This window comes from Heloderma suspectum, chromosome Z (genome assembly GCF_057233095.1).
Source record: "Heloderma suspectum isolate Gila_16-S chromosome Z, 16-S_ref, whole genome shotgun sequence".
Classification (NCBI taxonomy): domain Eukaryota; kingdom Metazoa; phylum Chordata; class Lepidosauria; order Squamata; family Helodermatidae; genus Heloderma; species Heloderma suspectum.
This window is the reverse complement of record NC_139476.1, coordinates 8448913-8465149: the sequence shown is the minus strand read 5'-3', so window position 1 is coordinate 8465149 and position 16237 is coordinate 8448913. Positions and strand designations below refer to the sequence as shown.

Below are 16237 nucleotides of genomic sequence, written 5' to 3'. Positions count from 1 at the left end.
TTTGCTTTGCTATAATTAGATCTAACTTCTAATGGACAGAGCTCCCCAATGACAAGCAAGGGTTAAAACCTAGGTATGGGAGGCAACTATAGTCTTTTGGCTGTTTTTTTTTTCTGGTAGCGCTCAAGTTGGATCCTTCCATGTGTCCTACTTTACAGAAGACATTCCCCGATTTGAAGCGCTGTACAGCCCAAGTCCGGTTTAAAGTTAACCCCTAAGAAGGGAGATTGGGGCCTTGAAGTTACCCATCAATATTTACAGGCTGAGCAGGCATGCAAATCACCTGGTCAGAGACTCTTCCCTGCTAGGGTGAGACTATTGTATTTCTATTTAAAATAATTGTCATTATTTCCAAATTTGCATCTAGGCATATACATGAGCATAGGCAAATTTTATGCAAGTCTTCTATGCGACTCAGTGTGAGAGCCAGTGTGGTGTAGTGGTTAGAGCGTCGGACTGGGAGCCGGGAGAACTGGGTTCTAGGCCCTACTCGGCCATGAAGCTCATTGGGTGACTTCGGGCCATTCACGGACTCTCAGCCTAACCTACCTCACAGGGTTGTTGTGAGGATAAAATGGAGAGGAGGAGGGTATGCCGCCTTGGGTTCCTTAAGGAGGAAAAAAAAAGGTGGGACATAAATAAATAAAATAAATAAGTATTTTATGCACGTCTTTTGCAATCCTACCTGAGACCTCTTCCATGGTGAGCTTAGCTACCTAAGATCACTTAGAAACAACTTGCTTCTTCCTGTTCAGTATGAGAAGTAACCTTAAAGCTGCTTCATAGATGGCATCTTACTCCGGTGAAGTCGAGTTTTATGAACCCTTCTTCATTCCGTAATTGTTGGAGAGGATGTATGGAATGCTGGTCCTTCTTTCACATGTGGTGGCTTTGCCCCCACATATCGGATTTTGGGGATCACATTTTTAATCAGATTTCTGTTATTACTAAACAATTAGTTCCCAAAACCCCAGTGGTCGTGCTCCTTTCCCAATTTATAGGTACAAAATTATTACATAGGGAACTTATGATTTGTCTTTTAACAGCAGCTCGACTTACAAAAGCAGGGCGTGTGTGCGGGGAAATCTTCAGATTTTACTTTAGAGATTTGGTACAGTCGTGTATGGAAGCTTGCCCTGGTGGAAAAGCTAACTCACAACTTGCGTATGGCAAAGCGGCATACTCATTGTGAGGCACATGATACCACTTGACTTTCTTTTGCCACCCATGTATCTGAATTCTCTCAATAAAGATGCTAATATTTATTTTTTTAAAAAAAGAAACAACTTGCTTCTATGATACTCTCTGCTGAAGCATGGATTGCCTTTCTGATGCGTGTGTCTGCGTGTGTGCGCACGTGGTTACAAAACACCAGCACATCTCCTTCCCTCCCAGTGCCCACCGCCCTTCCATAAACCTACTGTCCAAGTCAAAGTTGCCAGACGTCTTCTGAGCGGCAAGTTATTTGGGGAGACGTTCCAAGTAGTTCTATTGCGAAATTAAACATTCTTCAGTTTTATTTGGTTTTGGGAAAGGACATGGTTACTGTCCGTTTGCTAACATGGCCTGCTTCAGGGTAAATATGCCACCAAGGCTCCACGGGGTGGTGGTGGTGGGTGCTGTCCATCTCCCTGGTTCAGTCAAGGTCCTTCGCGGGAGCTGTTGCTTCAGTGATGGCACATTTCAGACTGAGGGAATATATAGGAGCCGGAGACTCCATCCCTTCCTAGGTTTCAGCCAGGCCCTCATTCGGGCAGGTGCTCACAGGAGCTTCCCCTCCTTCCGAGTTGATCCACATTGAGCAGGGGGTTGGACTCGATGGCCTTGTAGGCCCATTCCAACCCTACTATTCCATGATTCTATGATTCATATGTTCTTAGTTGGGCACTTTGCCAGTGGCCCAAAAGCTCCTGGCTAGTGCGGTGTCTCTTCTGTGGTGGCCCTCGAGGTGACTGGTGGGTGGGAGGACTCTGAACAGGGGTGCAGCTAGGTAATTTTAGACCCTGGACTGAATGGTCTTATTGGGGGCGGAGGAGCTTTAGATGGCCAGGTGTATTACTTTAATTTATTTCTAGTTTAGTTAGATTTCTCACCGGGCTTCAAGCCCCAGCCAGGTGCCCGAGCCATCCCTATGACCAGATAAAAAAAAGAAATATTCCAAGTATGTGTAGTTTTGCATTTTAAACTCAAATCATAACGCTGTTTCATGGACTGACGGACTTGATTTGATTGTACCCTGCCTTTCTATCAAGAAAATGGCACTCAGGGCGGGTTACAAATATAAATAAAACCTGATTAAAACAATAATAAAGACAACTGCATTAAAACAATTAAAATATAAATAAAACTTGATTAAAACAATAACAAAGACAACTGCCTTAAAACAATTAAAAACACACCAATAACAGAATGAAATTTACATCCAACCCAACAGACCCGGCTATGTGCCAAAGGCCTGCTTGAATAAAAAGGACTTTGCTTGTTGGCGGAGGGTCAGCAGAGGGAGAGCAAACTTAGCCTCACTTTGCAGGGAGTTCCACAGCCAGGGAGCAGCCACCAAGAAGGCCCTCTTTTGCATTGTTCTGAAGGCGGCAATCTCAAAAGAAGGGCCTCTCCAGATCTTAGCAACCAGGCAGGCTCGTATGAGAGAAGGTAGACATTCAGTAGCGTGGTCCCAAGCGGTATATGGGCTTTATAACTCATACCCAGCACTGTGAATTCTGCCGGAAACAGACCAGTAGCCAGTGAAGCTGTCGTAACAAGGGAGTCACGTGCTCCCTGTAACCAGCCCTGGTCAACAGTCTGGCCGCAGCATTCTGGACCAGTTGAAGCTTCTGAACAGTTTTTGAAGGCAGCCCCACGTACAGCGCACATTTAAAGCTTGTTGAAGTTTTTTTGTTTAAAACTGGTTTTTAATAGACATCTAAATGAAAAAAAAAATGGGAGGGAGCTCATCAGATCTTTCTAAGGGAGGGCATGCCACTATATTAGTACCATAGGCCTGCCTTCCTTCCTTCCTTCCTTCCTTCCTTCCTTCCTTCCTTCCTTCCTTATTTAGTATTTGTATACTGCTCCACATCCAAAGCCCTCAGAAAGGTGACAAGCAGACAGGAAAAAGAATAAAAACACCATGTTAAAATAATTTAAAATTGTTTAAAAAGTGACAGAATTCTGAGAAAACCAAGTTTGAGAAACCGAGGTTGGTTACTCGAGGAAGGCTTCCTGAAATAACAATGTTTTCAGGAAGCGTTGAAAGCAATACAACACTAGCACCTGTCTGACCTCCAAAGGCAGGGAGTTCCACAGGAGGGGGGCCACCACACTGAAGTCTCTTTTCCTGATGGATTCCAATTGGGCCATGGTTCCATGTGGAACCACCAGGAACATGCCCTCTGATGACCTCAGTGACCGGGCAGGTTGCTAACGGAGAAGGCGCTCTCTTGGGTATCCTGGTCCCAAGTTGTTTAGGGCTTTGTACGCGAGTACTAGAACCTTAAACCTGGCCCGGTAGCGAATAGTCTTCTACGATATCACTGTTTGTCCATCTTGCCAAGCACTGTCTCCAGGGTTTTGAGCAGAGAGAGGTATTTCATTTCACCTGAGATCCTTCTAATTGGAAATGCCAGGCATTGAACCTGGGACCTTCTGCATGCCAAGCAGGGGCTCTGCCACTGAGCCATGGTCCCTTGCCAAAGGTCACCCCCCCAGTGCCCCATGTCGAATTCACCTGCTCAGGCGTGATGGTGGGACAGAGCGCAGGTTTGTATGGGGGTCAGCGGTTCTTCTCGTGTCCCTCTGTTTGTGTGATGTTGGAGGGTGTTTTCAGCAGGGATCTGTCTCGATCGTCTTTCTCTCTTCTTCCTCGTCTTCAGGATGAGTTCCATCCCTTTATCGAGGCGCTGCTCCCACACGTCCGGGCGTTTGCTTACACCTGGTTCAACCTTCAGGCCCGGAAGCGCAAGTACTTCAAGAAGCACGAGAAGCGGATGACGAAGGATGAGGAGCGGGCCGTCAAAGACGAGCTCCTCAACGAGAAGCCCGAGGTGAAGCAGAAGTGGGCCTCTCGCTTGCTGGCCAAACTGCGCAAGGACATTCGGCCCGAGTACCGCGAGGACTTTGTGCTCTCCATCACAGGGAAGAAGCCCTCCTGCTGCGTCCTCTCCAACCCTGACCAGAAGGGCAAGATGCGCCGGATCGACTGCCTGCGCCAGGCCGACAAAGTCTGGCGCCTGGACCTCGTCATGGTCATCCTTTTTAAGGGAATCCCCCTGGAGAGCACTGACGGGGAGCGGCTCGTCAAAGCTGCGCAGTGCACCAACCCCGTCCTCTGCGTCCAGCCGCATCACATCAGCGTCTCAGTCAAGGAGCTTGATCTCTACCTGGCCTATTTCGTCCGTGAGAGAGGTAGGCTTCCATCCTGATTGTATCCTGGTAGTATTCCGCCCTGCTTTGTGTATTCAAATTCATGGAGCGCTCTACCGGGAGTCCTCAGCCTTAATATTACACGAAGACTCTACAGATAGAGGAAGTGTACCTCTGACTACAATAGGAGAGTTCTGTTACCTTGTGGGCTTCTCAGACAGACCAGTTTGGCAACTGTGGCAAGCAGGAACCTGGGCCAGAAGGACTGTGGGTCTGATCTGGCAGGGCTCTCCTTTTGTTCTTATTAGCCATGCAAGTGAGGAATGCAGCCTCCATGTTCAGAGGTAGTCTATTTCTGAATAAAAAGTTACCGAGAACAGTGAAGGAGGGCTGCTACATTGATGTCCCGCTTATGGGATTCCAGGAGGTCTTGGGGTGCGTACCAAAAAGAAGCAAGATGTTGGCATACATGGAACTTGAGGTGTGATTACAGATGTCCATTGCGGGGAATTCCGGCCTTTGGGGGCATGATAGATCCCCATGACGCCCCTGACCTGGCTTGCACTTGTGAGCCAAGCCATGGCTTAGTTCCCGAAACCTGGGAATTTTATCAGGCATTTCTTTAATTTGCGCTAATCATGGCTGTAAGTAGCACAATTTGTGCAAAAATGCAGGCTTAAAATGGTCTCGTTTGCACAAATTAGACCACGTACGCCTGCAAATTGCGCTATTTACGGCAGCTGTTTTGCACAAATCGTGATGTACACAGATTTTAAAAATGCCTGAAAAACCATGATCAGGGCAGCTCACAGACGAGCAAGCTGGAGTCTGGGGGGCCGAAGTGGTGAAAACTCACCAAGCTGCACCCTCCAAACGGATTTCTCTGACATCTCTAGCGTGACTCAGGAGGGCTGTTAAGCAAACTCATGGAAGACAGCAGCGATTAGCCGTTATAAAATTGTGGTTTCTTAGAATCTTTGTGGGTGTTCCTCAACAATGCCAGTCAATGCCTGTTTTTCTGATAGATGCCTTGACTGTCACTCGTGATCTCGTGCTGCATTGTGCAACGTCAGAGGAGCTTCGAGGGAGCTTTTTTGGTGCACTCAAAGGCATATGTATAGGTGAACTATATGAAGTGGAGCTGTGCGCAAATGGCCTCTCAAAATTCTCCACCTTATTTGTGGGCAGAGAACTTTGGAAGACCACTTTGCCGAATTTCTCCAGAGGGAGGAGAAATTCCCAACAGCTTCTCCCAGCTAGGGCTCCCCATTGGCAGGGCTTGTAGCGCAGCTTCTTTCTTTTTGGGTATGGGTGTTTGGGTTTTTCACGCTGCAACAACATCAACTCTGTTGGCAGGCTGACCCCATTTTGCATCCACCACAATGCAGGTGTGAACCGGGGGGGGGGGGAGCAGTGTCGTGTCCAGCTCCAGGGAGGAGGTGGAGTTAGTGCTCTGCCAAAATCTGTCCTCCAGTTTCTTGAATTTTTCTCCCCCCGTGAAAGAGGCTTCCATTCTTCTGCCTCATTCAGGATGTTTTATAATGTACTTTTGTGGTGTTTCTGAGCTTGCCTAATCACCACCAGGCTCCCAAGCTGCCTGCTCTGAAAAACCCTATGGGAGGAATTACCCCATGATCCCTTCCACTGGGCTTTAATTGAAGTGTAGGAACCTGAATAGGCTACAGGCTGCCTTGGAGGTAATTGTACAATGAAAAGCAGGACACTTGCGCTCCCTCCTCGGCCACCTCCTAAATCAGGTAAGCCCAAGAAGCCCAAGCCCAACCCATAAGAAATTCTCCAACATTTCTTCAGCAATGAATTTCTTTTCAGAAAGCAATTTCTCTTCTGTCAAATCGAATGAGAATGGTTGGAAAAAATGTGGGAGAAATTTTCGGCACAACACTAATATGAACACCTTCGAATGCTCCCTAGAATCCTTTGCTGCTTAAAGTGGTTCTGTGGCAGCATCTCAGCAGGCAAATCGCTGTGGAATAGGTTCCCTGAAGGTAAAAACAAAAAACAAAAAAGTTTGAAAGCCACTGGTTCGTGTCAATGTTCAAAACCCTTTCAGTTGACCATGTACAAGCTGGTTCCAAGGAACTCGTAGCAATGGTTGAACTAAGGCAAACTTTCCTTACTGGAGTAGCTGAATAGCTCAGATCTAAGGCCTTGCAAGCTGTCGTTAATTTATTAGTCAACTGAGCTAAGCTGCAGTGGTTATATTAGAATTGACAAAGAAGGTTGAATAAGGAGGAGAGAGGGCTTACATTTGCAGCCCCCACCATACAGAAAGGTGAATATATTCAGAATGGGACTTCATACCTGTTTCTACCAATCTGTTTCCTTGATTAATTTATCTAATTGCCTTCTAAAGCTGTCAGTGTTGGCAGCCATCACACATCTTGTGGCAGTGAATTCCATAGCCCAATTATATGCTGTGTCGAGAATTTCTTCCTTCTGTCTGCCCTAAATCTCCCATCATTCAGCTTCCTTGGATTACCCCTTTGGGCTTTAGTCTTATGAGAAAGGGAGAAAAACTCCTTCCTATCCACTTTCTCTACACCATGCATAATGTTATATACCTCTATCATGCCCCCCTTGATTCACTTTTTTCTAGGCCAAAGAGCCCCAAATGTTGTAACCTCGTTCTAGCTGCTTGATCATTGGGTCGCTCTTTTCTGCACCTTTCTCAGCTGTTTTGGTGATCAGAACTGTACACATCGGTGATCAGAACTGTACACAGCAATCCAAGTGCGGTGGCACCACAGATTTGTACAAAGCCATTATGATGCTGGCAAATTTATTCTTGATGCCTTTTCTAATGTTCCCCAACATGGCATTTACCTTTTTCACACCAGCCATGCACGGGCAAGGAAGATATTCCACCCTGAAAAGAGGCCTAGAAATAATTTTGGATAGATAGATGAAGGGGGAAATTACAGGGGACTTCTTAATCTTAGTATAGTGAGGAAAGAGCCCGTATCAGTGGTGGGAGCATCTCCAGGTTCAGTCCCTACCATCTCCAGTTAAAAGGCTTTCTAGCAGGAGGCGATGGGAAAGACCCTTCTTTGCTCAAGACTTTGGAGAGTTTCTGCTTGTCAGATGAGAGAATGCTGGTCTATAGATGGACCCATGGTCTGACTCTGTAGGAAGCAACAGAAGGGTCGTAGCTCAGTGGTAGAGCCCTTGCTTTGCGTACAGAGGGTCCCATCTCCAGGTAGAACTGGGAAAACCCCTGTCTGAGACCCTGTGGTGCTGACAGTATTGCGCTAGATAGACCAATGATCTGACTCAGGCTTCCCATGTTTCTATTTAAATCACCTCTTTATTCAGAACCACAAGACTAGAATTTTACTTTTCTTTATGGGAAAGACCAAAGCTCAGGTGTAGAATACCTGTTTTGCACAAAGAAGGCCCCGGATTCAATCCATGGCATCCCAAGTTAAAAAAGGATCAAGTAGCAGGTGATGGGAAAAGACCTCTCTCTCTTTGAAATCTTGGGGAGTTGTGGCCAGCTGGAGTGATCATGGAGCCCTCCAGATGACTTGGACTACAACGCCCCTATGCTGGCTGTGGATTATGATAGCTGTAGTCCAATACATCAAGACAGCACCAGTTTGGGGAAGGCGAGAGTAGACAATATTGGGCTATATGGAACAGTGGTTTGATCCTGTGTAAAGAAGCTGTGGGTGCGAGAGACAAGAGATGCTCCAATCCTTTGACCAGAGGGAAGGAGAAGATGTAAGGTATCGTACATCTGTAAGGTATGTAAGAGCCAGTGTGGTGCAGTGGTGAGAGTGTTGGACTTAGAGTTGGGAGATGTGGGTTCTAGTCTCCACTCGGCCATGAAGCTCACTGGGTGGTTTTGGGCCAGTCACAGACTCTCAGCTCATCCTACCTCACAAGGTGGTTGTTGTGAGGATAAAATGGAGAGGAGGAGGAGGATAATGTACGCCGCATTGGGTTACTTGGAGGAAAAAAGGCAGGATATAAATGCAATAAATAAAATAAAAATAAAAACAAATCCCTGGCAAAGACGACAATTCTGTTGTATCAAATCAACAGTCCTTTAAAAACAACAGGTATGGCCACCACTGGGAAGGCGCTGGGTTCTTTGAAATGCAGCTTAATTTTCTGGTTCATGGTAAAATCTTATTTTAGAACTCTGTGCAGTCTCTGGATGCCAGAAAAGTGAGGTGGTGTGGCTTCTCTCTCTCTTTCCTTCTCTTTCCAGATTCATGCACAGGAGGAAACGCTACTTGAAAAAAATGGGGGGGCGGCAGCTGATGCTGTGTAAGACCTAAACAGGAGGTTATTGCCCTTAGTGCCTTCCACTTCTTTGTCCCTCCCCTTGCCGCTACTCAACCTTGACCCTGGTTGTCTGGGTCTTGGCGGCAGCCTTGAAATCACCTGATCCCTCTAATTGGTAACAAACCCCAGGCAGTAAATATACAGCTGATAAGGGCTCCTTGAGCCTTCACTTTCCCTGTTCCTAATAGAGTTCTTTTTCTTTGTTAAGGTGGATCCTTGCTGCTTTCTAAGGTGGAAAGGGAATTCTTTGGCTGTGGCTTTGGGATGCTTTGCAAACTTCTCCTCGCCTCAGTTTCTCCCCAGGTTCTGGAGTTCGAAGTGAACCGGTGTGAAGCAAGTTTCTGAAGCAAGTGTGGGAGAATGTGTGTGTGTGTGTGTGTGTACATCATGAGAAGCAAAGCCTCTCTCCAACCAGTGGAGTACTAGGACTGGAACTCAGGGCTAAAGTCCAGGCCCCCAGTTAAGTCCCCCCACCCCATGACCATCCAGAAAATGGCAGGTGATGGGGCAATGGCAAACATAATTTTTGTGAACTGCCCAGAGAGCTTTTGCTATGGGGCAGTATAGAAATATAATCACACGTGAGAGGGCCTTCTCTGCAGTGGCCCCACACCTTTGGAATGAGTTGCCATCGAAAGTCCCCCATGCTCTGTCACTGCAAGCTTTTAAGAAGGCCATGAAAACATATTGTTTTACCATGGCCTTCTCTTGATATGACTTCTACTCATAGAATCATAGAAGAGTAGGGTTGGAAGGGACCTATAAGACCATCGAGTCCAACCCCCTGCTCGGTGCAGGAATCCAAGTCATAGAATAGAGTAGTAGGGTTGGAAGGGGCCTACAAGGCCATCGAGTCCAACACCCAAAGTCAAAGTACTGTTGACTTAGTACTGTACTAAGTACGGTCACTGTTACTGCTGTTAACATTGTTGCTGGTTTTATTATTGGCTTTTATTGTTGTTTTATTGTTTTTATTGTTTTATCGCTTTTAATATTTTAACTGTTCTTTATGTATTTTATTGCTATGGGCCGCCTGAAGGGCTTCTGCCCTGAAAGGCGGCCAAGAAATATTTTAAATAAATAAATAATAAATGAAATTAAATGAGAAAGTCACAGGGTTATCCCTTTGGCCTACAAGGGCTGATGTTACTTACCGCAGCATCCTTTATTTTTTATTTTGAAAGACATTTTATGATGGGGTGTGGCAGAGCAGATATGTGCATGGTTACAGGTGCTCTTTTTTTTTTTTTTTTTTTTACAATTATCCTTTTTTTTATCCCTTCCCACCATAAAATGGTGTTTTATTCCCAAGCAAACCAGGGCAGCAGAAGCAAACTCGTGCCCTCATGATTGTGCTATGATTTAAGTGAGTTTAAAATGAAAAACTGCACATTCTCAGAGTATCTGTTTTTATATGAAGGTTGGCAAACAGTTTCTTTCTTTCTCTCTCTCTCACTCACACACACACACACACACACATGCTCACTCTTAAAGGCTCCATCCTGTGCGTACGCGAGGACAAAATTTTACACTGTTGACGCACTTGTTTCTTACTGTGGTGTTCCTGTGCACCATGCTTTGTGCTGAGAAAGCTGTGATGAACTGCGATATTGCGCTTCTGATGTGAAAAATGTACATGTTCTCTTGCTGATAGGTCTCCTGAATAGGGAGCAGCATGGAGGTAGGGCTTCGCTTTCAGCCTCCAAACCCAGTACGCTCCTTTCTGAGTGCACTTCACAGCCAGTGTGTCCCCTCGCTTGCTGCAGTGTCACTTTCTCCCACCCACCTCTATTTCATTTCTCCTGCCAGTCAATCAGGGATCCTATACTAGCTGTGATGACATCGCAGTGCTTAAAAACCAATTGGATGTGCTATGTGAACATAAGAAGAGCCCTTCTGTGTCAGACTAAAGGCCTATCATCCACTTTCTTCCAATGGCCAGGCAGATCTCTCTGGAAAGCCCACAAATAGGACATGAGGCCATCTTTTTTCTTTCAGAGGTAGATCATAGAATCACAGGGTTGGAAGGGGCCTACAAGACCATCGAGTCCAACCCCCTGCTCAGTGCAGGAAGCCTGATTCCCAGGTGGTCTCCCACCCAAGGACTAATCAGTGCTGACCCTGCTTGATAGCCCTGTCCCATTCATGCTCCCCAGTGTCTTGTATTCAGAGGCATGCTATCTCTGTTCATGGAGGTAGCATGTAGCCATCAAGACTAGGAGCTATTAATAGCCTCATCCTGCATGATTTTGTTTCATGCCCTTTTAAGGCCATCAAAGTTGGTAGCCATCTGCTGATGCCCCTAGAAGCAAATGAAGTCCATTTGGAGGGAGGGCAATTCTAGCCAATCAGCGATTGCTCTAGCAATCAAACATTTTCACAGCCATGCCCATGAATGTTGCCAAAAGGGATTGGGGCGGGGGCGGGGGCAGGGGCGGGGGGGCGGACTTGGATGCTGTTGAACATTTTCACAAAATGTCTCCCTGTCATGGCTCAATTGAGAGTATTGCCATTGCTATACAATAGAGGTGTGCAAGCCCTGTGGGGCTAGTGGCCAGTTTCCTCCCCCACCTTCCCCATCACTGTTGAAATTTGGCACTGCAGTGCTAGAACAGCAAAAAAGGGGGCTGATTTCACTTTTAAAGCGAGGACAAACTGGCCCTTTTCTGCTGCCACACCGCTTAATTTTGGCAGCAAACCGCCGCTTGTTTTCCTGAAAAGAAGGGAAAATCGGGTCTTTTTTGCCTCCATTCTGCCAAATGTTTGGCAGCATATTCGACGGTGGTGGTAGTAGGTGCAAAAAAAGCCTGGGAGGCCACAGGTGTTAACCACCCCTGGGATAAAGCCATGACCAAATGCACCGTTAAACCTGCCCCATGGTTTAAATTCAATAATGTGTGGTCCGCCTTTTGGTGATATCTGTGTAGCTCCTCATTAGGGATGTACGGACTGTGTAAAATCCGCTCCGTTCGTGTTCTGCAGATTGTCAGGCGCCTTTCCTTCCATCATCCACCCACAGATGGATGCGAATATATTTTTTTCCTCATGCGGAAAAATACAGAAATAATTGCGTAAACATTCACGTAAGTATGTACATAATTTTCCTCAGTATGTAACATTTAGCGTATTGTCCCCCATTCCATTCAGCGTTTCCTCATCAGCAACTTACGTATTTTTCTATGGATTTATATGCGTAAATTTCGGGGAAGTAAAAAAATCATCTGGAAGTCCACAGACTCCACATGGCCTGAGCGGGGCGCTCCGCAGTAGATTCCGCAGGTCGGATTCTTAGAAATCTGAGCTCGTTTTAATCTGTCTCAAATTTCTCCAGCATCCCTACTCCTCATCCCGAGAAACTTTCTTTGATCTGCATTGTTGCCCAACCTGAAGACGGAGGTCCACCCTGGTTCTTGGGAGATGGGTTTCTATTAGGGCCTGAGGTGAGAATGGTTGCTTCTTTAGCATTTTATTCCTGTAGAGGAGGGGAAAGAATCACAGGCCTGTCGCTGGAGCCGTGTGGGGTGGCTGGCTGGCAAGTGGGTGAGTCATTGTTAAGATGCTGCTGCTGTTGTCTCTGACATTATCAGTCTGGAGCCGTTGCAGCTTCTCCCCTTCCCTGCCCCCTCCTTGTGATAATGCTCTTTTTTTCCCCTGGTGTCAGCAAAAAACATTCTCTGCCGTTTTCTCTGCAACGGGCGACCCCGGAGCAGGAACAAGCTACGTGCCAGACCAAGGCTCATTGCTCCTTAGCATCTCAAATCAGGCACCACTCCCTGCTGACTGGCTTTACTGGCCAGAATAGTCATAATATTACATAAGCACCCCTATCCTTGAAGGTCATCTAGCCAAGCCCCTTTGCAGGAGCAAAGACATCCCTTGGCATGTGTTCCAGACCCCCATACTGCCACAGCCCTAAACATTATTAGCCTGTGCTAAGAACGCATAGAATAAGGACATCCACTTCTTTTTCTCTCCCACCCCTCAAATATTGTGCATCGGGTCTGGCATTGTGACTGCAATGGGGGAAGCCTGGCTGGGGGTGGGGTGGGGGGATGTCTTTTCACAAGCCTTGGTCGGTTGCAGAATAGGAGGTCACTGGTGAAAGTCAAAAGCATTGCAGCGTAATGGTAATCAATCTCCCACCATCGATCAAATCGTATCGCACCTCCATTTAGCACTCTGGCAAGAAAATGTCCTTCTGAGCTGCTGTGGGGGAGAGACGGGTGTGTGTGGGGAAGGGGGGGTTGTTGAGATGGGGGTGGATAGAAAAAGATATTATTTAAAGAGCTACTGAATTGACCACAGTAACTGGATAGGCTTGCTTGCAACAATAAGAGGCAAATTACTCTTGAGTAGGTTTACTTGCCAGTAGGTGCCCCCGCCTACTGTATTATCATCATCATCATCATCATAAACAACAACAACATTTTTATACTGCCTCACAGCCAAAGCTCTCTGGGCAATTTACAAAGATAAAAAAAATACAAATACAATATGCACAATGTAAAAACATAACAAAAACATACAGCAGACAGTATACACAGAGACAACATATATCTAAAAACAACTTTGAGCAATCAGCAATCAGCCAAACCATAAAACCAATCCATGATTGATGAAAACTCATCACAGGCTGCCAAATGCCTGGGAAAAGAGAAAAGTCTTGACCAGGCACCGAAAAGATAATAATGTTGGTTCCAGGTGGGCCTTGTCAGGGAGATCATTCCAAAATTGGGGGGCCACCACCAAGAAGGCCTTTGCCCTTATTTATGTTAGTGAGCCAACACCAACCCCAAGCCAGTCTCCTAGGTTCCTGCACTGAGTGACAGGCTGACAGCCTTCAGTAGTGGGTCTCCTCACAAGTAACTGCCCAATGCTGCAAATTTAGGAGGCCTCTCACAGATTGAGGGGGATGTTTTGCTTCTTGTTTTAGAAGGAAATCAAAATGGACACGACATTGGGTTCAGTCTCATGATGTACTTTCTTGTATCTTGTAGGGATTGGGCAAGGTGGGGTGGGTCAGTGGGGCACCTGTTCAGTGGGTCAGTGAGCTAGTGGTTAGAGTATTAGACTAAAGACAGGGAGACTTGGGTTTGAAACTTGCTCTAGGCCACAAACGCATTGAGTGATCTTGGGCCAGTTGTTCTTTCTGAGCCTCATGTACCTACCTCACTGGGTTGTTGTGAGGATAGACTGGAGGGGGACGAACGATGTACACTGCCTCATTGGAGAAAAGGTGGCATATAAATGTAACAAATAAATAATATAAATAATGTTGAGGAGCAGCTGTGATCTTCCAGATACTTAGCAGTGGAGGAAGGGGGAGCTTCATAGCACTCTCTCGCTCTCGCTGTGGGATTGCACTGAAGATAACATTTCTTCAAGGAAGGAAGGCCAAATGAGTGAGCAAAAGGAGAGACAGGGACCCAGAAGGAAAGTCTGCATCAGGGACTAGATGTGCCCCCATCGCCCCTGCCCCCATACAACCTATGTGTAAAAATGAGCTGCTGCAGACAAGCCCTACACATCCGACATGCATGGCATGAGAAAGGTTTGGGGAGCTGGCATCTATTGTGCATGTTTCCCCCCCCCCCCAAACTGGCAACTAGCTGCCCACATTTACCAGCTCGACTCCCTAGAAGGTTGAAAAGCAGGCAGATGGCAGTAATCTGCCAGGTTTTGTTGTTATGCCAGGCACTGTGTCTGTGCCAGCCTTGGAGAGCGATACTGATCGCTGGTATATTTTGGGTTCTTGCCTTCTGCGATGGCGTGGCTGCCAAGAAGGCTCCCATTGCTGTGCTGGAAGGCCCTAACTCCCCTGCCCACCAAATTTCAGTGCTCCGCCTTTCTGTGGTTTCTTCCTTTTAATGCCAGTAAGGTTAGCATTCTGTTTCTGGCCCCATATCTCCCTCCAACACATACGCATGCGTGCACATACATCTGGCACCCTGGATCACACCTAATGATGTAAGCATGTCCAATTCCACCCCACCCCACCCTATCAAGAAAGTTAGCCAGTCTTTATCAAGGTGGCTTGATTTAAATCGGGGTGATTTAAATCAGTAAGATTAAAACCACTCTTTTAAATCAAGTTTCCCATTGAAACTTTTCCCTATATTTCGTGAACAGTGGTGCAGATCTGACCACTGAGTTGTGTTAATTTACAACCAAGGGCGCAATCCTATGGCCTCTAGACAGCATCTAGACGGCTATAGGATTTTTCATTTTCTGGGAACTGAGCTTGGGGCCAGCGCTCCGAGGTCAATTCCCAGAAAACTGTCTCCCCCGCACTCCTCATCATAGGTGACATGGGTCGTACCCTCCTCTGTGCTCGGAAAGGCAATGCAGAGCCGGGGGGAAGGTGGTGTGCCTAGGGGTGGGGAGGGGGCGGCGGAAGCATGGTTACAACACCTCCTGTGTGCTGTCTGGCCTCCCCCCCTGCTCTGAGGCTCCCCAGCTAGACAGCTGAAATTGGCCATCTAGCTGGCCTCCCCTCCGTGCTCCGCCCACCCTGCATTGGATAGTCGGTAACCTCCAGGTTTGGAGGCGGCCAACTATCCCCATAGTATCGTGCCCTAAACAGAATATTATTTACACTTTCTGTTCTTACAAGCCAGGATTTGCATCTTTGTGCCACTGTATGTATTTTGCACGCTTCCCTTTTTACCTATAGTGGAAACGTCTTTAAAATATTCCCCTATAGCTTCACATTTATCTCCTTTGAGAAGTAAGTTCCATTGAGTTCAATGGGGTTGACTCCCAGGTAAGTGGGTGCAGGGTTGCAACCTTAGTATGAGAATACAGGGAGAGGCACACTGGACAGTTCTTGACTTCTCTTTTTCTTTCCAACGTTGCTCCTTTCCGCTTCACTCTCTCTTGGCCCAGTCCTTGCCCTCACAAAAAGCGAAGTAGCAAACCAAAACGCCTTGCTCATGACTGATAGGTCAAAGCAACGTTTGATCACTTCTGGGCACATAACATCCAACTTCAAAATTTTTAAATTTGTTTTTTTAATTTTTTAACGCATCAGTTTTTATCCACCCTGCTATACCGTCTTTCGGCCTTAACTAATTCCTCTGCCTTGCTTGGCCCAGCTCCGCCGCTATACAGAACAACAGCAATCCATCTAGCCCGTATCTTTGCTCATGTAGCCAGACAAACTGAAAGCGCAGAACTTTCAAGAAGCAAGAGCTGGTAGTTTATGTAGTTCCCATGACAGTAAACCATCTTGGGTGCCATTTTCTTGGTAGAAAGGCGGGGTACATAACAAATCAATAAATAGTTAGGCTGGACAGAGCCGTTTTTGTGAGCTGAAAAGCTGAAATTAATGCCCATTTCTGATTGGTCGGTAACTTCATTTTATGAGACTGTGGGTTCAGCAAGTTTATGACAAGATTTAATTGTCATGAACAACGATGTATTTTTTTTTTAATGAGAGAGAAATTTGGTATTTTATTTATGTTTTTAAAATTCTATCCACATTTTAAGAAATCAATTTAAATGTTAAAAATCCGTGTTTTAAATTATTAAACATTATTTTAAAATGATTTTAAAAAAATGATTT

At 46.3% G+C, this 16237-nt stretch overlaps 1 protein-coding gene across 6 annotated transcripts in view; it reads left to right on the top strand.

Annotated features, from left to right (window-relative positions):
• Nucleotides 1-16237, top strand: part of NFIC (nuclear factor I C) — a 178479-nt gene that overhangs the window by 53150 nt on the left and 109092 nt on the right. For all 6 annotated transcript variants that reach the window (XM_084825633.1, XM_084825631.1, XM_084825629.1 and 3 more), the window contains exon 2: nt 3873-4404. In XM_084825633.1, the coding sequence (XP_084681759.1) occupies nt 3873-4404 (532 nt within the window). The remainder of the gene's footprint in view (nt 1-3872; nt 4405-16237) is intronic.